The 20,969-nt window shown below is 38.6% G+C and overlaps 1 protein-coding gene across 1 annotated transcript in view; it reads right to left on the bottom strand.

Moving 5' to 3' along the window:
• Positions 1-20,748, bottom strand: part of C8H11orf65 (chromosome 8 C11orf65 homolog) — a 71,240-nt gene extending 50,492 nt beyond the window's left edge. The window contains exons 1-3 of the mRNA XM_046017378.1: positions 20,714-20,748; positions 19,349-19,420; positions 4,393-4,482 (exon numbers count right to left, since the gene is read on the bottom strand). Of these exons, the coding sequence (XP_045873334.1) occupies positions 4,393-4,473 (81 nt within the window). The 5' untranslated portion in view covers positions 4,474-4,482; positions 19,349-19,420; positions 20,714-20,748. The remainder of the gene's footprint in view (positions 1-4,392; positions 4,483-19,348; positions 19,421-20,713) is intronic.
• Between the last annotated feature and the right edge of the window lie 221 nt (positions 20,749-20,969).

Genomic DNA, 20,969 nt, shown 5'->3' with positions numbered 1-20,969 from the left:
GGACAGATCATCCAAGCAAAAGATCAACAAGGAAATAAAGGCCTTAAATGACACACTGGACCAGATGGACATCACAGATATATTCAGAACATTTCATCCCAAAGCAACAGAATACGTATTCTTCTCTAGTGCACATGGAACATTCTCCAGAATAGATCACATCCTGGGTCACAAATCAGGTCTCAACCGGTATCAAAAGATTAGGATCATTCCCTGCATATTTTCAGACCACAATGCTCTGAAGCTAGAACTCAATCACAAGAGGAAATTTAGAAAGAACCCAAACACATGGAGACTAAACAGCATCCTTCTAAAGAATGAATGGGTCAACCAGGAAATTAAAGAAGAATTGAAAAAATTTATGGAAACAAATGATAATGAAAACACAACGGTTCAAAATCTGTGGGATGCAACAAAGGCAGCCCTGAGAGGAAAATATATAGCAGTACAAGCCTTTCTCAAGAAACAAGAAAGGTCTCAAGTATACAACCTAACCTTACACCTAAAGGAGCTAGAGAAAGAACAAGAAAGAAACCCTAAACCCAGCAGGAGAAGAGAAATCATAAAGATCAGAGCAGAAATCAATGAAATAGAAACCAAAAAAACAATAGAACAAATCAACGAAACTAGGAGCTGGTTCTTTGAAAGAATCAATAAGATTGATAAACCCCTGGCCAGACTTATCAAAAAGAAAAGAGAAAGGACCCAAATAAATAAAATCATGAATGAAAGAGGAGCGATCACAGCTAACACCAAAGAAATACAGACAATTATAAGAACATACTATGAGCAACTCTACGCCAACAAATTTGACAATCTGGAAGAAATGGATGCATTCCTAGAGAGATATAAACTACCACAACTGAACCAGGAAGAAATAGAAAACCTGAACAGGCCCATAACCAGTAAGGAGATTGAAACAGTCATCAAAAATCTCCAAACAAACAAAAGCCCAGGGTCAGACGGCTTCCTAGGGGAATTCTACCAAACATTTAAAGAAGAACTAATTCCTATTCTCCTGAAACTATTCCAAAGAATAGAAATGGAAGGAAAACTTCCAAACTCATTTTATGAGGCCAGCATCACCTTGATCCCAAAACCAGACAAGGATCCCACCAAAAAAGAGAACTACAGACCAATATCCTTGATGAACACAGATGCAAAAATTCTCACCAAAATACTAGCCAATAGGATTCCACAGTACAGTAAAAGCATTATTCACCACAACCAAGTGGGATTTATTCCAGGACTGCAAGTTTGGTTCGACATCCGCAAATCAATCAATGTGATATAACACATTGATAAAAGAAAGAACAAGAACCATATGATACTCTGAATAGATGCTGAAAAAGCATTTGACAAAGTACAGCATCCCTTCCTGATCAAAACTCTTCAAAGTGTATGGATAGAGGGCACATACCTCAATATTATCAAAGCCATCTATGAAAAACCCACCGCAAATATCATTCTCAATGGAGAAAAACTGAAAGCTTTTCCATTAAGGTCAGGAACATGGCAGGGATGTCCATTATCACCACTGCTATTCAACATAGTACCAGAAGTCCTAGCCTCGGCAATCAGACAACAAAAAGAAATTAAAGGAAAAAAAAAAAAAAAAAAAAAAAAAAAAAGAAATTAAAGGCATCCAAATCAGCGAAGAAGAAGTCAAACTATCACCCTTCGCAGATGATATGATACTGTATGTGGAAAACCCAAAAGACTCCACTGCAAAATGCTAGAACTTGTACAGGAATTCAGTAAAGAGTCAGGATATAAAATCAATGCACAGAAATTAGTTGCATTTCTGTACACCAACAAGACAGAAGAAAGAGAAATTAAGGAGTCAATCCCATTTACAATTGCACCCAAAATTATAAGATACCTAGGAATAAACCTAACCAAAGGGGCTAAGAATCTATATGCAGAAAACTATAAAGTACTCATGAAAGAAATTGAGGAAGACACAAAGAAATGGAAAAATGTTCCATGCTCCTGGATTGGAAGAATAAATATTGTGAAAATGTCTATGCTACCTAAAGCAATCTACACATTTAATGCAATCCCTATCAAAATACCACCCTTTTTTTTTTCAAAGAAATGGAACAAATAATCCTAAAATTTATATGGAACCAGAAAAGACCTCGAATAGCCAAAGGAATATTGAAAAAGAAAGCCAACGTTGGTGGCATCACAATTCCAGACTTCAAGCTCTATTACAAAGCTGTCATCATCAAGACAGCATGGTACCGGCACAAAAACAGACACATAGATCAATGGAACAGAATAGAGAGCCCAGAAATAGACCCTCAACTCTATGGTCAACTAATCTTTGACAAAGCAGGACAGAATGTCCAATGGAAAAAAGACAGCCTCTTCAATAAATGGTGCTGGGAAAACTGGACAGCCACATGCAGAAAAATGAAATTGGACCACTTCCTTACACCACACACGAAAACAGACTCAAAATGGATGAAGGACCTCAATGTGAGAAAGGAATCCATCAAAATCCTTGAGGAGAACACAGGCAGCAACCTCTTCAACCTCAGTCGCAGCAACATCTTCCTAGGAATATCGGCAAAGGCAAGGGAAGCAAGGGCAAAAATGAACTATTGGGATTTCATCAAGATCAAAAGCTTTTGCACAGCAAAGAAAACAGTTAACAAAACCAAAAGACAACTGACAGAATGGGAGAAGATATTTGCAAACGACATATCAGATAAAGGGCTAATGTCCAAAATCTATAAGGAACTTAGCAAACTCAACACCCAAAGAACAAACAATCCAATCAAGAAATGGACAGAGGACATGAACAGACATTTCTGCAAAGACATCCAGATGGCCAACAGACACATGAAAAAGTGCTCCATGTCACTCGGCATCAGGGAAATACAAATCAAAACCACAGTGAGATATCACCTCACACCAGTCAGAATGGCTAAAATTAACAAGTCAGGAAATGACAGATGCTGGCGAGGATGCGAGAAAGGGGAACCCTCCTACACTGTTAGTGGGAATGCAAGCTGGTGCAACCACTCTGGAAAACAGCATGGAGGTTCCTCAAAATGTTGAAAATAGAACTACCCTATGACCCAGCAATTGCACTACTGGGTATTTACCCTAAAGATATAAATGTAGTGATCCAAAGGGGCACGTGCACCCAAATGTTTATAGCAGCAATGTCTACAATAGCCAAACTATGGAAAGAACCTATATGTCCATCAACAGATGAATGGATAAAGAAGATGTGGTATATATACACAATGGAATACTATGCAGCCATTAAAGAAATGAAATCTTGCCATTTGCGACGATGTGGATGGAACTAGAGGGTATTATGCTTAGTGAAATAAGTCAATCGGAGAAAGACAACTATTATATGATCTCCCTATATGAGGACGTGGAGATGCAACATGGGGGGTTAGGGGGATAGGAGAAGAATAAATGAAACAAGATGGGATTGGGAGGGAGACAAACCATAAATGACTCTTAATCTCACAAAACAAACTGAGGGTTGCTGGGGGGAGGAGGGGTTGGGAGAGGGGGAGGGGGGGGTTATGGACATTGGGGAGAGTATGTGCTATGGTGAGTGCTGTGAAGTGTGTAAACCTGGCGATTCACAGACCTGTACCCCTGGGGATAAAAATACATTATATGTTTATAAAAAAATAAGAAATAAAAAATAAAAAATAAAAAGAAATCAATACTTATGGATTTTATGGCTTTGAAAGAGGCAAAAGAAACAAGTAATGGAAGCTATTTTGCAAGACTTGATGAGCCAATACAAAGGTATTCTTGTGTGCCAGAAACAGAGTCATACCACTTTACACAAAATTATCAAACAGAGACAATGTTGCGCTGTCACAGAGGAAAGAGCAGAGTCATTTCAGCTGTTGACTCTCACCCAACCAGGTAAATCAACTTGGAATAATCCTTACACCAATGGGACCAGCTATAACCATACTAAAGCATGATGAATAAATGCATTAATTCAGACACAGTTCATTATTTAAACATTGTCTTCAAAAGTAGGTACTCAGTAAATATTTAATGAGTGAATGTATCCCTTACACCTGCTCAAAAACCTGATTCCTGAGCCAAGAAATAAAGTTTTAGAGGTGAAAGCCAAATAACCTTATTAGTGATACTTTCATTGATCATAGCCATTATCAAAGGGCCTGGCCCTGATATGGAGCTAGTAAGGATTTGTGAGGTTAACAAGATAATTAATGTTAACTTTTTAAACTTCTTAAAAAATGTGTGCTTTGAAAGCAAAGGGTAGTACACAAATCCATAAGTATACTAAAAACTATTGAACTTTACACTTTCAACAGCTGAACCTTATGATATATAAATTATATTGTAATCAAGTTGCAAAAAATGAAATAAACTCACAAGGAAACACTTCCAGGCCTTTTGAATGACTCTGGCAGCTTCATCCCTCTCTGTAAGTTCTGATTCCTCTTCCCAAGGCATTTAAAAGACCTAAAAGAAGCAAAAAAATGTATGCTCAAAATTTTTTTATAAACTCCATTATGAAACTCATTAGAATTAAGAAAAACAGAAGATTAATAAAGGAAATAATACAGGTGAGATTTGGTATCAAAATAATTTTATAAAAATTATTACCTACTTTTTATGTATTTTATAAAAATTGTTACCTACTATTGATTGCCTATATGTTCCAATTTCTCTTTTCTAATTTAAACAACAATCTTGCATAGCAGACTTTGCCAGTTTGCTTGTGTTAGAGATGAGGAGACTGCACTTCAAGGCCGAAGGTCAAATATTGATTGACTAAGCCAGGATTAAACCCAGGTCAGTTTCTCTTGAAATCCATGACCTTTCATGTCCCCATTCAATGACTTCAAATATTTTTTTAAGATTTGACAGAGAAAGAGAGAGAGAGAGAGAGAGAGAGAGAGAAAACACAAGCAGGCAGAGCAGCAGAGGGAAAGGGAGAAGAAACAGGTTAAGAAGGGAGCCCAACATGGGGCTTGATCCCAGGATCATGTCCTGAGGCAAAGGCAGATGCTTAGCCAACTGAGCCACCGCCCCACCTCCCCAAAAGCTTTTCTTAATCAACATGCACAGTTTCATTCCAAATTCATCCAGGCTTCTAACCTAGAATTACAGATGCTATAGAATTTTTCTTACTGTGTAACTTGTAAATGTATTGACAAGTTAATAAATCATGCATTAAATTGTCAGTAAAAGAGATGAAGCCTGACTACTAAGAAGCAAAACAAAATCACTAGTTCTATCCATAGTTTTTATCAATACTGTGAAGAAATAAGTAATGGGAGAAGTCAGAAAATCATAGCTTATGAGTCCCTTAAAAAGTTGCAGTAGACAGAGGATTCCAGGAAGAAAGTGGAATAGGAAGTACCAGGAATCTCTTTCCCCATCTAGACAACTCCACTGGCAGAATCTAATTGAACTGTTTTGGAACTTGGGAAGCTACTGAAGGCTTGGAAGGCTTGGGGGGTAAACTGTGGTTAATTCCGGTCAATATTGGCTCCTAGCCCAGTCCTAGCTATCCACTCCCTCACTTCAGCCCCAGCAGCAGCAGCTGTGTACATATTCCTGGAACAACTTGCACACAGCTTGTGGGAGTGTGGGTGGAGAAAAAGGACTCTGTCCAGGAAATATAGGAGATCTGCGTTGGGGTTGTTGGTTGCTGCTTCTGATCACAGAGGTCCTGTTTGTCTAAACAGGAGGGCAGTCATTGGTGCTGTACGTCCACCCTCCACCAGTGTTGCAAGCCCTTCCCATCTAGCAACTTCCAGGGAATTTAAAGGGTTTTTCCTTCCTGCTATGTTGTTCCCCTTCCCCCATTTGGAAGGCAGGCATTCAAAACTAGGACATTCAAAAATAACTACACATATGGAGAAAATTAGAAAGTGACCAGTCAGTCATTCCAGGGAAAGGCACAGACTCAGAAAACTGAGAAGATCTTGGGTTTAAAATTCAGACTGATTCTTGTCTGATCCTTGTAAGCTGCAGAAACCGCCTATAGCAATAAAAAAAAAATAAAATAAAAATACCACACACAGTGAATTCTGAGGAAAGGAAAGAAAGCTGATTTCCAGAGTTCTTGTATTATTAGATCTGAGTTTCCGGCTTTCAACAATAACAACAGCAACAACACAAACAAGGCATATAAAGAAACACGAAATGATGGCTCATCCTAGGAAAAAAATAAATCAAAAGAAACTGAACCTGAGAAAGACCTGATGGCAGATCTACTAGACAAAGACCTTAAAACAACTGTCTTAAAGATGCTCAAAAAATTAAAGGAAGACATGGAGAAAGTCAAGAAATGATGCACAAAATGGAAATATCAATACAGAGATGAAACCTAAAAAGAGAACAAATAGAAACTCTGAAGCTGAAAAGTAGAATAACTGAAAGGGACAATTTATTAGTGGAAATCAAAGGCACAGTTGAACAGGAAGAAGAAACAATCAGCAAACCTGAAAATAAACCAAAGGAAACTGTCAAGTCTGAGAAATAAAAAAAAGATTGAATAAAAGTGAATAGAACCTAAGAGACCTATGGCATCCCAGTAAGGAGATCAACATGCACATTGTGGGAGTCCCAGAAGGAGATGAGGAAAAGAAAGGGAAAGAGAAGGTAGCTCAAGAAATAATGGCTGAAAAATGCCAAATTTTATGAAATATATGAATATCAACATCCCAGAACCTCAACAGACTCCAAGTAAGATCAATGCAAAGATATATCCACACCAAGACACATTATAATTAAACTTTTGAAAGTGAAAGATAAACTATTGAAAACAGCAAGAGATAAGTGATTCATCACACACAAGGAATTTTTAATACATTAACGGTTTTCTCATCAGAAACTTTGGAGGCCAGAAGGGAGTGGGTCAATATATTCAAACTGTTTAACAAAAAAAAAAGTATAACCCAAGAATCCTGTATCTAGCAAAACTGTCCTTTGAGAGTAAGGAAGAAATTAAGACATTCCCAGGTAAATAAAAGCTCTAAGAGTTCACAGCTACTAGACTTGCCCTGCAAGAAATGTTCAAGAGAATGCTGCAGGGAAAAATGAAAGGACACTTCACAGTAACTCAAAGTTATATGAAGAAATAGAAATTCCAGTAAAAGTAAATACACAGGTAGTTATAGAAACTACTATTATTGTAACTATAATTTGTAACTATTTTTTTTACATGATTTAAGAGAACAATGTATTTTAAAAAATTATTACTCTAAAAACTTGTACTATTGTAACTTTGGTTTGTAATTCCACATACTGTTTAATTTAAAAGACAAATATAAGGGACACCTGCATGGCTCAGTTGGTTGAGCGGCTGCCTAAGGCTCAGGTCATGATCCCAGCGTCCTGGGATCAAGTCCCGCATCGGGCTCCTTGCTTGGCGGGGAGCCTGCTTCTCCCTCTGCCTGTGCTCACTCTTGTTCTTCTCTCTCTCTGACAAATAAATAAATAAAATCTTAAAAAAAAAAAAGACAAATATAATTATTAGATTGTGTTTTGGGGCACACAATGCATAAAGATGTAATCTGTAACATCAACAATTGAAAGGAGTTGGGATGGAGTTATAAAAGAGGAGTTTTCTATGTTAATGAAGTTAAACTGGCATAAATCCACAATGGAGTGTTATAACTTTAGGATGTTAAATGTAATCCCCATGGTAACCACAAAGGAAACAGCTATAGAGTATACACAAAGGGAAATGAGAAATGAATTTAAATGTTTCACCAAAAAAAATCAACCAAATACAAAAGAAGATAGTAATGCAGGAAACAATTAAAAAGTTATAAAGCAGGCACGTCTGGTTAAGTGTCTGCCTTTAGCTCAGGTCACGATCACTGGGCCCTGGATTCAAGTTCCACTTCAAGCTCCCTGCTTAGCCTGCTTCTCCCTCTGCCTGCCACTCGCCCTGCTAGTGCTCAGTCATTCTCTGTCTCTGACAAATAAATACATAAAATATTTTTTTAAAAAGTTACAAAGCTGGGGCACCTGGGTGGCTCAGTGGGTTAAGCCACTGCCTCCGGCTCAGGTCATGATCTCAGGGTCCTGGGATCGAGTCCCTCATCGGGCTCTCTGCGCAGCAGGGAGCCTGCTTCCCCCTCTCTCTCTGCCTGCCTCTCTGCCTACTTGTGATCTCTTTCTGTCAAGTAAATAAATAAAACCTTAAAAAAAAAAGTTACAAAGCATAGGGGTGCCTGGGTGGCTCAGTGGGTTAAGCCACCCAGGCACCCCTATGCTTTGATCTATGCTCATGATCCCAGGGTCCTAGGATGGAGCCCTGCATCGGGCTCTCTGTGCAGCGGGGAGCCTGCTTCCCCCTCTCTCTCTGCCTTCTTGTGATCTCTGTCTGTCAAATAAAATATTAAAAAAAAAGTTACAAAGAATAAAGAAAACAAATAGCAAAGACAGAAGTAAGGCCCTCCTTATCACTAATTACTTTAAATGTAAATGGTTTAAACCCTCCAATCAAAATACAGAGATTTGCAGCATGAATAAAAACACAAAATCCAATTATATGGTCTGTAAAATTGACTCACATTAGATTCAAAGACACAAATAGACTGAAGGTGAAAAGATGGAAAAAGATATTCCATGCAAATAGTAACCAAAAGAAAGGAGTGGTGGCTATTTTAATATCAGACAAAATAGACTTTAAATCAAAAAAGTTTAAAATAGACAAAGAATATTATGCATTAATAAAAGGTTCAATGAAGTAAGAAAATATAACAAACATTTATGCATCTAATAATAGACTAACAAAAATATATGAAGCAAAAAATGACAGAATTGAAGGGAGGAATAGACATATATATGCCATAGACATATATAGCTTTACTATAATAGTTGTAGATTTCAATACCTCATTCTCAACAATAGATAGAATAACCAGACAGAAATAAATAAGGAAACAGAGGACTTGAACAACACAATATATCAATTTGATCAAAAAATGTAGAATATTCTTCTCGAGTGCACAAGGGACACTTTCCAGGACAGACTATATATTAGGCCACAAATTTATGTCTTTTTTAAAAAAGACTTTATTTATTTATTTGACAGAGATCACAAATAGGCAGAGAGGCAGGCAGAGAGAGAGAGAGAGAGGAGGAGGAAGCAGGCTCCCTGCAGAGCAGAGAGCCCGATGCAGGGTTCGATCCCAGAACCCTGGGATTATGACCTGAGCTGAAGCCAGAGGCTTTAACCCATTGAGCCATCCAGGCACCCCCACAAATTTATGTCTTAATGTATTCTGAAAGATAGTTATCATACAAAGTATCTTATCAAAGTACAATAGGATGAAGTTAGAAACCAACAACAGGTAAATTTACACATTTGTGGAAATAAAACTGTGGATCAAAGAAGAAATTACACAGGAAATTAGGAAAATGAAAATTAAAACACAACATATTGAAACTTATAGAAAGCAGTAAAATCAGTGTTTCCCTAAGAGGGAAACTTAGAACTATACACACATTAAACAAGAAAGATCTCAAATCAGTATCTAACTACAACTTACAGAACTAGTAAAGGAACAAAAAACTAAACCCAGAGCTAGGAGAAGATTATAACAGACGTAAAAGAAATAGAGAACAGAAAAACAATAGAGTAAATCAATGAAATCAAAATTGATTCTTTGAAAAGTTCACTCAAATTGACAAATCTTTAGTTCGATGACTAGAGAAAAAAATTACTTTTGGTAATTTAGAAATGAGATGAGGATATTACTACTGGTTCTACAGTACTATGAACAATGAATCATAGTTTATAGTCATGTTTGATAACCTGATGAAACTGACAAATTCCTAAAAACACAAAACCTACCAAGATTAAAACACAAAGAAATAGAACATCTGATTAAATCTATAACTAGAATAAGGAGACTGAATCAGATCAAAAATCTCCCAACTAATAAATCAGATAAAAAAATCTCCCAACTAAAAATGCCCTAAACTCGACTTCACTGTGAATTCTAACAAACGTTTAAGGAACTAATACCAGTCCTTCTCAACTTCTCCAAAAAACTGAAGAGAACACCTTGATTCTATGAGGCCAGCATTACCCTGATACCAAAGCCAGCCAAAGACACTGTAAGAAAACTACACATCAACATTCCTATTAACATCGATGCAAAAATCCTCCACAAAATACTAGCAAACCAAACTTGGCAGCATGTAAGTGAATTACACACAATGAACAAATTGGATTTATTCCTGGAATGCAAGGGTGGTTAAATATACAGATATTGATCAATGTAATACACCACATTAACAGAGTAAAAGAAAAAGCCCCCATGATCATCTCCACTGATGCAAACAAAACAAAACAAAAAACCCCCACCATGTGACAAAATTGAACACCCTTTCATGAAAACCCTTAACAAACTAGAAATAAAAGGAAAATGCCTCAATGTAATAAAAACTATATATGAAAATCCCATAGCTAACTTGATATTCAGTGGTGAAAGACCGAAAATTTTGCCTCTGACATCCAGACCAGGGCAAGGTAGTCTACTTTCACTGGCTCTGTTCAGCATAGTACTGGAAGTTCTATCCAGAGAAAAAAGGCAAGAAAAACAAATAAATGGGACTCAAATGGGAAAGGAAGAAGTAAAACCATCTCTATTCTGGATAATATGATCTTAAAAATAGAAAACCTAATTATTCCACAAAAAAACTTTTAGAACTAAAAAATGAACTCAACAAAGTAGCAGGATATAAAGCCACCACATGAAAATCGGTTGCATTTCTCTACAATAACAATGAACAGTCTGAAATAGTAATTACAAAAATAATTATATATATATTAGCATCAACTAGAATAAAATACTTAGGAATTATTTTCATCAAGGAAGTGAAAGATCTGTACAATGAAAACTACAAAACAATGAAATTAAAGGACATAAATAAATGAAAATGCTATTCCATATTCACAGATTGGAAGACTTAATATTTTTTAAGACGTCAATACCACCTAAATGATCTACAGTTTGAATGCAATCCCTAATGAAATTCCAATGACATTTTTTCCCAGAAATACAAAAGCCCACTTCAAAGTTTATATGGAATCTCCAGAGACCCAGAATAGCCAAAACAACTTTGATAAAGAAAGAAGCTCAGTGATGCTGAGTAAAAGAAGTCAAGCAGAGACAGTCAATTATCATATGGTTTCACTTACCTCTGGAGCATAAGGAGTAGGACAGAGGACATAAGAGAAGGAAAGGAAAAGTGAATTGGGGGAAATTGGAGGGGGAGATGAAGCATGAAAGACTGTGGACTCTGAGAAACAAACTGAGGGTTTTGGAGGGGGATGGCGGGGGGTTGGGTGAGCCTGGTGGTGGGTATTAAGGAGGGCATGGATTGCATGGAACACTGGGTGTGGTGCATAAACACTGAATCTTGGAACACTGAAAAAAATTAAATTAAATTTAAAAAAAAAAGAAAGAAGCTGGAGGACTCACACTTCCAATTTCAAAACTTACTATACAGCCACAGTACTCAAAACACCGTGGCCTTGGCATAAAGACAAACACACACACACAAAAAAAAACACAAAAAAAAACACACACACACAAAAAAAAAAAAAGACAAACACACAGACTAACTGAATAAACATTTCAGAAATAAACCCTTACATATACATGCCCAGTGATTTTTGACAGGTGCCAAGACCATTCAATGGGCGAAGAATAATCTTCTCAAGAGTGTTGAGAAAATTGGATACATACATGCAGAAGAATGAAGAAAGACTCTTTTCTAGCACTACATACAAAAATTAACTCAAAATGGATCAAATTATTGACTATAAGACCTAAAACCATAAAATGCTTAGAAGAAAACAACTCAAAAGTTTTATAACATTGGATTTGGTGATGACTTCTTGGCTATGACACCGAAGGAATAAGCAACAAAAGTAAAAATAGACAAATGAGACTTCATGATAAAATAAAATTCTATGCATCAACAGACACTAGCAAAATAAAAAAGCAACTCACAGAATAGGAGAAAATATTTACAAGTAATGTATCTGAGAAGGGTTTACCTCCAGAACAGAGAACTCCCAAACTCAGCAAAAACCAAACAACCTGATTTTAATAATGGACAATATATATGTTTCTCCAAATAAGATACACGAACAGCCAATAATCAGACATAACATGCTCTACATCACTACTTATTAGGGAAATGTATATCAGAACTATAATGAGATACCACCTCATACCCATTAGGATGGTTACTATAAAAAAAACAAACAAAATAAGAAATGTTGGCAAAGATGTGGACTAATTGGCAGTTTTGTGCACTGTGATGGTAAGAATATAAAATGGTAAAACCACTATGGAAAAGGATATGGCAATTCCTAGAAGAACTAAAAATAAAAATACCATATGATTTAGCAATTTCATTTCCAGCTGTATATGAAAAAGAAGTGAAAGTAGGATCTCAAAGAGAAATTTGTATACCCAAGTTCATAGCAGCATTATTCCCAATAGCTAAACATAAAAGCAGCCCACGTGTCCATTAATGGATGAATAAACAAACTGTGATACAGACATACAATAGAATATTATTCAGTCGGGGCGCCTGGGTGGCTCAGTGGGTTAAGACTCTGCCTTTGGCTCAGGTCATGATCTCAGGGTCCTGGGGTCGAGCCCCACATCAGGCTCTCTGCTCAGCAGGGGGCCTGCTTCCCCCTTCCCCTCCGCCTGCCTCTCTGCCTACTTGTGATCTTGTCTGTCAAATAAATAAAATCTTGAAAAAAAAAAGAATTTTGTTCCTCTAGGTTATATCAATTATGTACAACAATTCTATTTGTTGTCAGCATACATGTTGTCAGCAAATACAAGTTATACATAAGCTTCATTAGTAACCCACTGTTTTCGCAAGTTTTTGTACACGGAACTATAGAAGGAAGACTACTGAACTAAGAGACGGCCCATGTGGTTTAGTTTTAGTTCACATTGCTACTTACTGTAACCTTAGACAAAGGGCTCAGTATCTTTAGCCTTCAGTGTGACTAGCTGTAAAACAGGAGCACTGCAATAATCAACGGCACTGCCAGGGTCACAATTCTGTGAGTTACATTATAACGAACACAGTGCTCCAATAGTTAGATAAAAAAAAAGTGGCGGGGGGGGGGGGGGCCCTGTACTGAACACAGGGAGAACCATGGGTTTTACTTAATCTCTGTTACTAATACTTCTCAGTATAACTAATGTCATTCATTACATTTATACCAGCAATGTGGTTCTGAGATGCTTTCCCAGAGTCCAAACTAAGTGAATAAATTGTGCTCAAAATTTAAAAATCCTGAACTGTTATTTCAAAATGTGAAATTTATAAGGATTTATAAACCCCAAATCCCTGAAGTAATGAAATATATAACAGACATTGACTAATACGTGCATTTAATTTAGAGAGACAGGGGCGCCTGGGTGGCTTAGTGGTTAAAACTCTGCCTTCAGCTTGGGTCATGGTCTCAGGGTCCTGGGATCAAGCCCCGCATCAGGCTCTCTGCTCCGCAGGGAGCCTGCTTCCCCCCCCCAACCTGCCTCTCTGCCTACTTGTGTTCTGTGTGTCAAATAAATAAAAATAAATTCTAAAAAAAAAAAAAATATGTTAATTGTTAATTTAGAGAGACAAAGACCAGAGAGAAAAATTCTCTACAGGATATACCATTTATAGGAAAAATTAAAGAAAAAAATGTTTTGTCATTTTCTTTTGATGTTTATTTTTGGCTTAAAATTAATGTTTTCTTCCTAACTGTATATATTGTTTAGTTTTTAAAATTAACATTTTTAATAGGGAGAAAGTGTCTATCAAAACTATCAAATAGTTTTGGGGCGCCTGGTGGCTCAGTGGGTTAAAGCCTCTGCCTTCGGCTCAGGTCATGATCCCAGGGTCCTGGGATCAAGCACCGCATCAGGCTCTCTGCTCCGCAGGGAGCCTGCTTCCTCCTCTCTGCCTGCCTCTCTGCCTCCTTGTGATCTCTCTCTGTCAAATAAATAAATAAAATGTTAAAAAAAAAACCTATCAGTTTTAATAATAGAGGAGGCATGGGGATATAAGTTAAGTCTGTGGGTCTGAAGTGAGATACATGGGTGTTAAATCTTTTTTTTTTAGATTGCATTTATTTGAGAGACAAGAGAGAAAGCAAGTGGTGGGGGGAGGGTCAGGGAGAAGCAGAATCTCCATTGAGTGGGGGAGCCTGATGCAGGGCTTACTCACAGGACCTGGGATTATGACCTGAGTGGAAGGCAGATGCTTAACCACTGAGCCACAGAGGTGCAATATGGGGGTTTAAATCTTTAAAAAATTCTACGTCATACTTCACTGTGTGATTTTGTGTAAGTTATTTAACTTATTCCAGCTTCAGTTCCTCATCTGTGAAATACGGGGACTCATAGTATCTGTATCTCACAGAATTAGGATTAAATTAGGTACTACAGGAGGAGCATTTAGGACTGTAACTACTCAATAAATTGTACCTCTTTTTTAGTTTTGTTAGTCACCATACAGTATAGCATTAGCTATTGATGTAGTGTTCCATGATTCAGTGGGTATTATCGAGGGCATGTATTGCATGGGACATTGGGTGTGGTGCATAAACAATGAATGCTGGAACACTGAAAAGAAATAAAGTGGAAAAAAAATAGGCACTATCCATGGGCATTACTCTGATTTTAAAACTGATGTAACTGAACATTTATTCTCACAATTTACAAATAACTACTAGCACAAATGATAGTTAAGAATGATATCTGGGGCTTACAACATTTGCTAATTTGTGTCAAAGGATAGTATTTTGAGGTACTCTTCTTGGTTAGCAGGTAGAAAAGAAATGAAGTATAGTTTATCTGTGTATTTCTTTTTTTAAAAGATTTTATTTATTTATTTGACAGAGAGAGAGATCACAAGTAGGCAGAGAAGGGGAAGCAGGCTCCCCGCTGAGCAGAGAGCCTGAAGCGGAGCTCAATCCCAGGACCCTGAGATCATGACCTAAGCCAAAGGCAGAGGCTTAACCCACTGAGCCACCCAGGTGCCCCAGTTTATCTGTGTATTTCAAGACACTTCAGGAAAAAAAACCTTTTCTTTATAAATAGCGTGATGATCAACTTTAATAATTTTTAAGGACACTGTCCCTATTTCTTTTCTTTTCTTTTCTTTTTTTTTTACAGAGAGAGTGAGAGAGCACAAGCAGGGCGGACAGTGGGGAGAGAGAGGGAGAAGTGGACTCCCTGCCGAGCTGGGAGCCCAATGTGGGGTTCGATCCCAGGATCCTGGGATCATGACCTGAGTTGAAGGCAGAAGCCTAACCATCTGAGCTCCCCAGGCGCCCCTGTCCCTATTTCTATCATTAAAAAAATAAATACAGATAACTTCGCCATCTGTGATTTACTGTCACTTTAAAAAATTACACCAAAATTTTGGGACACCTGGGTGGCTCAGTGGGTTAAGCCGCTGCCTTTGGCTCAGGTCATGATCCCAGGATCCTGGGATAGAGTTCCCCGTTTGGCTCCTTGCTTGGCAGGGAGCCTGCTTCTCTCTCCACCTCTGCCTGCCACTCTGCCTGCTTGTGTGGTCTCTCTCTCTCTCTGGTAAATAAATAAATAAATAAAATCATATAAAAATTACACCAAAATTTCAACTTTGAAATGTGAGAAAAAATAGAAAAATAATTATACTGAAATTTGAAGTGTGGTGGTCAACCTGATTCATTACTCATGTTTTCCTGTTCATGTTCTTTTTCACTGGTCAAAACACAGAATACAGTTATTTGGTTATTGACAAATAACCACAGAATCAGGGCATTACTTAAATGGCATTAGAAGAATGTGTAAATATCATTCTTTATTTAATATCTCCTTACTGTTTAAAATCCAAAATTATTTAAAAAACAAAATAAAATCCAAAATTATTCATAACACTGTCTAGATTTAGTTACATTAAAAATTATTATATAAATGACACATACACATTCTTATAGTAAAAATTCCAAGTATAGAATAAAAGTTAAAATCCATCTCCATTTCTTGTAGACTAGTGCGCTCTTCAAAGTTATCCTTATCCATTAATAGATGTGTAACTCTTCCAGATCTTTTCTTATATATTTAAAATTTCCATGTATCTATACATGTACACCCGTACATATGTATACACACCCACCCACTCCACACAGGTTTGTTTCACTGATGTGATGAAACTAAACATGTTTTCTGCTTTCTTTACTTATCAGTATGTTAAAGTAACTCTGTCAAAGAAATAAAATCTTTAAAAAAAATAAAAATTAGTTTGTCGTCAGCAGGACAACTCACTGCAGGCTTGACCCAAAGATCAGAAGCAGTAGAACAAAAGGGGTCAGGATGGGTGTTCTGCAGGTGGAGGCGGATCTCTAAGAGTTGTGCTACCTCAGTGTGGTTCACAGAGCTGCGTCAGTCTCTGAATTGCGTGTTACCAGATAAAATAAAGAAATTGAGAGTAGTCAAAGTTTTGCAGCAATTTGACCCCGCTGTGGTGGGCTTACAGTTTGCATAGTACGTCTTTGCTATTTGTATTCTTTTCTCTAGCAACTCACTTTTATTTTACAAAAGTATCATTCTGAAGGGGGGGGGGCAAAAGGAAACAAAAAAACTAAGCTTGCTCTGGCTCATCCATGAATAATTATACAATCATAACTATGTAAATATTAGTATTAACCCTACCACTATGTGCATTAGTACAGTAATGCCCTGTGATTATATGCTCTGGCATATAATGGATAATATGATAATATCATCCATGATATGAATTTGGATATAAAATGTTTGCTGACTAGCTTCTGTCTCCAAAGTAGGCTGACCTTGGATATTTAGTTACTTTGGATTAACTCAACATTATATTGTATACAATTAAATTTCTGATCCTACTTAGTATTATGGCAGGATTTCTCTGTTGTGGTTTTAATTAGGAAGATCAGGGGAGAAGATGAGTGTGTGTAAGTATGTATGTATGTTGTGGCACTTTGATGCAAGGGGCTTGTATTATAGAAACATATCAGACAATAACTACATCTAAAAGAAATCAAGAACAAGCAGAATAATAAGTTATCTGAAATATGGAAGTAAATACTTAATATTTACAGAAAAGGGGAGGGGCGCCTGGGTGGCTCAGTGGGTTAAAGCCTCTGCTTTCGGCTCAGGTCATGATCCCAGGGTTCTGGGATCGAGCCCCCATCGGGCTCTCTGCTCGGCAGGGAGCCTGCTTCCTCCTCTCTGCCTGCCTCTCTGCCTACTTGTGATCTCTGTCTATCAAATAAATAAATAAAAAATCTTAAAAAAAAAAAGAAAGAAAGAAAAGGGGAGGCCTTCCTGGTTCAGTTGGTAGATCATGCGACTCAATCTCAGGATGGTGAGTCTGAGCCCCACATTGAGCATTGAGCCTACTTAAAATTAAAAATGCGATAAAATAAAACAAAACATGGAGGTAAAAACAAAAAAAATGCATATGCAATAAAGAGAGGATAAAACAGAATAGTGGGACAAAGAATGATCAGGGCTATGTTAGCATAAGCAGTCAAGGAAGGCCTCTCTACTGAGAAGACATTCATTTTTTCATGATGCAAAGAACTACAGGAAAACTGTAGAAGAGAGTTCCAGGCACAGGGAATAGAAGATAAAAATCCCCTGAGATAAGAAGCTTGGTGTTCCAGCAGCTGAAAGAAAGCAGGGTTGTTACAGCTGAAAGAACAGGCAGAAGTGTCGGGGGAGAAAAGTTCAAAGAAGTGGGCAGGAGTCATAAAATAATTATACGGGAAATTGACTACAAACTTCTGGTTTGGATGGTGTATCACAGTTGGCTTATATTAGCTCAGTGGAACCAAAATGTAAATCTTCAAGAATTTTGTAAGGTGGTTTTTAAACACAGAGATTACTAAAAATTATTTAAGCTTATAATCAAATAAAATAAAGGTAACAAATACTCAAAATTTAACACCTACTAATTATTTTACTATTATAAAGGATCATAATACACCACCTCAAATATGTCAGTTTGGCATAAGGATTGTTTTGAGCTAAAAGCAATTTAGAAAGAACAAATGCAGGAAAAGCTTTCTACCTCCCCATTTGCCTAAAAGCGGGACACAAATTTCCCTTTAGTGAAGGTGTTCTGTCTCTCCTTTACCGCACCAACAGGAGAAAAGTAGTATCACCAGAGATAAAAAAGTGAGCACTGAGATGGGTGTTTACAAACAAACCTTAATAAAATAACCCTTACCTTTATAATTTCCCTATAAATTTACCTTCCCACAATTTGCCACCTCTAGAAGTCCAAAATCCTTTTCCTTTGTCTTGTCACTTCACAAATTTACCACACTTTGTTAAACTGGTATATAAAACCCTGGGCCCAATCTCCTCTTTGGGTTTTTTTTTATATATATTTATTTATATTGAAAGAGAGTTCGAGTGAACAAGCAGGGGAGAGGGTGTGCCAGAGGCAGAGAGAGGGGGGGAGAGAAAATCTTAAGCAGGATTCATGTGAGCCCAATGTGGGACTTGACGGATCTCACGATGCTGAGATCATGACCTGAGCTGACATCAACAGTCAGATGCTGAATCAACTGAGCCCACCCAGGTGCCCCTGGGTTTTTAATTCCTCTTCTGTGAGACCCCCACGTGCATGTAAAATTGAAGTATTAAAAGCAAATAAAATTTGTTTACCTCTTCTCTGGTTAATTGGTCTTTTGTCAGTTTAATTTGCGGGTCCCAATTACAAAATCTAGGATGGTAAAAGTTTCTTCCTTCCCTACATTACATTTTACTATTATTTCTTGAGGTTATTCATGTTCACTGCAGTGGCATTGCTGGTAACTGTGGCTGCAGTCTCTGTATTAAGGCTCTCCTGTATACGGCAGGATGTTTAGCAAAATCCCTGGACTCTGTCCACTAGATGCCGATAGCACAGCTGTGACAACCAAAAATGTCCCCAGACATTGCCAAATGTCCCCTGGGGAGCAAAATCACCTGTGGTTGAGAATTACTGGCCTACATGGGCTACCTACTGGTATAGGTGTGGTGGAAATAATATATTACGGTGCACTAGGGCACGTTTCTTCCCAATACCAGAGGTCATTATGGTACCTTGAAATCCGAACCACCAGGGTATTTTCATCATAAAAACTGACAAACACTACAAATCATGTCTTGATGTGCCGTTTTGCCAGTTGTCTAGACTGAAGAAAGTGGTGGTGAAAATGTTAGAGGACACTCCACTCATAAATGTGTCGTGGGTCACCACTGCATTATGGATAGCACAAAATCCCAACACAGTATCTTCAACGGTATATTCAACCTTACTGGTTCAGAAACGCGTCCCTCACATCGCTGACCAAGGACGGTATTCCGCATATTCCAAGAATGTGCTCAGTTCTGTCAAAGGTACAAGGAGGGTCAAGTAAATTGACAATAAAGAACTAGATTTGGCCAGATAAAGTCGCTGGTAAGTGCTTTTAAGTACTGTTTACAGCGGAGCAGCCAAGAAGAAAGCCGGGTATAGGTTAAGGAGGTGGCAAAGTCGGGGCAGTAAGTACAGTAACATCTGCTTAGAAGCAGAGAAACAGCGGCTGGCGGGCAGGAATGGATTCCAGGGGTGTTCTTTCTTAAATATGAGAGACATTAAAGCATATTAAGATGTTGTTAGGTGTGATGCCCTAGTGAGGGAGAAATTAAAGGTGCCAGAGAGGCATTAATTGAAGGGCGGACGTCTTTTGAGTAGCTTTAAGAGAACACAGTCCGGAGAAGAGAGCGGGTAGGGACAGTTGGTGGCCTTAGACGAACAGCAATACCGGGTTCACAGGGTTATAAGGAGGCTCTAAATTAACCAACGTGAAAACACTGCTTCATTTGTAAGACACCAAAAAGCACCACCCAACCACGGCGAACCACACCGCTCAAGTAATGGAGGAATTTTCTACATCCAGGTTCCACCGGCAGGTTCAGAAATGGAAGACTTTCTATCTCAAATCCATGCTCATTTTTATTGTAATAGATTACGGCTCCAATGACCTTATCCTCACGAGAAAAACCCCCAAGGTCAGTCTTTGAATTCTCAGTACCACTTATTAAAAGCTGGGAAGGAGTATTTAAGCTAATTTGCTGGGATCCGAACCTACACTTCCTCCTTTGTTTTGGTGAACCCACCAAATGCTTCGTGACTTTGTTCAGTCACTTCGCTCCTCCTGTTTTCCCCGTAGTCCTTTATCCTGAGGGCGGAGGAGGACAAACAACCGCTCACATACTGCTCCAAAGACCGCTTTTCCCTTTTCTAGCTCCAAACAACGCAATGAAACGACAGGAGACCGTGTCAGGGGTCGAACCGGGAAAAAAAAAAGTACGGTGGGTTAACAAACTATTTTGCCCTCGGCCTCAAGGGGGAGAAACCAGGTCTCTAGGGAGTGCGAGGAGCGGGAACCGGGAGGTGGCAGAACGAGCAGGGAGCGTGTCCAACCACAGCAAAGGGGTCAGAGGGGCTGGAGGCCGGCGGGGCTGGGGAGGGGGCGACCTCAAGGACACCGAACGTTTTTAAGGGGTGGGCTGGGGAGCGGAGCTCAAGGGCACGGGGCCTTTAGGGCTCTGGAGAAGGACAGGCTCAGACCAGGCGCCACAAAGGCGAGCGGAACTGAGGTGGTACTGACGAGAGGGAGGGGACACCGTTCCCTTCACCTGTCAATCGCCGCGGTCCCGAGCGTCGTTGGACTCCTCGGTTACGCAGCAGACGGAAATGACGCGCTCGACTTCCGTTCTCAAGTCCTCGAGGCCCCGCCCTAGTACCGCCCATTGGCCCCGCCCCTAGTGCCGCCCCGCCCCCCCCGTCCCTTCCCTTTCCTCCATCAGACTTCACCTTCTCCACGGGGAGCCAAAACAAAAAATGTGATTGTTAAACCTGTGAGCTCTCACTGCGATCGTTAATGGCTTTGAG

This window comes from Meles meles, chromosome 8, assembly GCF_922984935.1.
Source record: "Meles meles chromosome 8, mMelMel3.1 paternal haplotype, whole genome shotgun sequence".
Classification (NCBI taxonomy): Eukaryota; Metazoa; Chordata; class Mammalia; order Carnivora; family Mustelidae; genus Meles; species Meles meles.
This window is presented reverse-complemented; position numbering and strand designations above follow the sequence as displayed.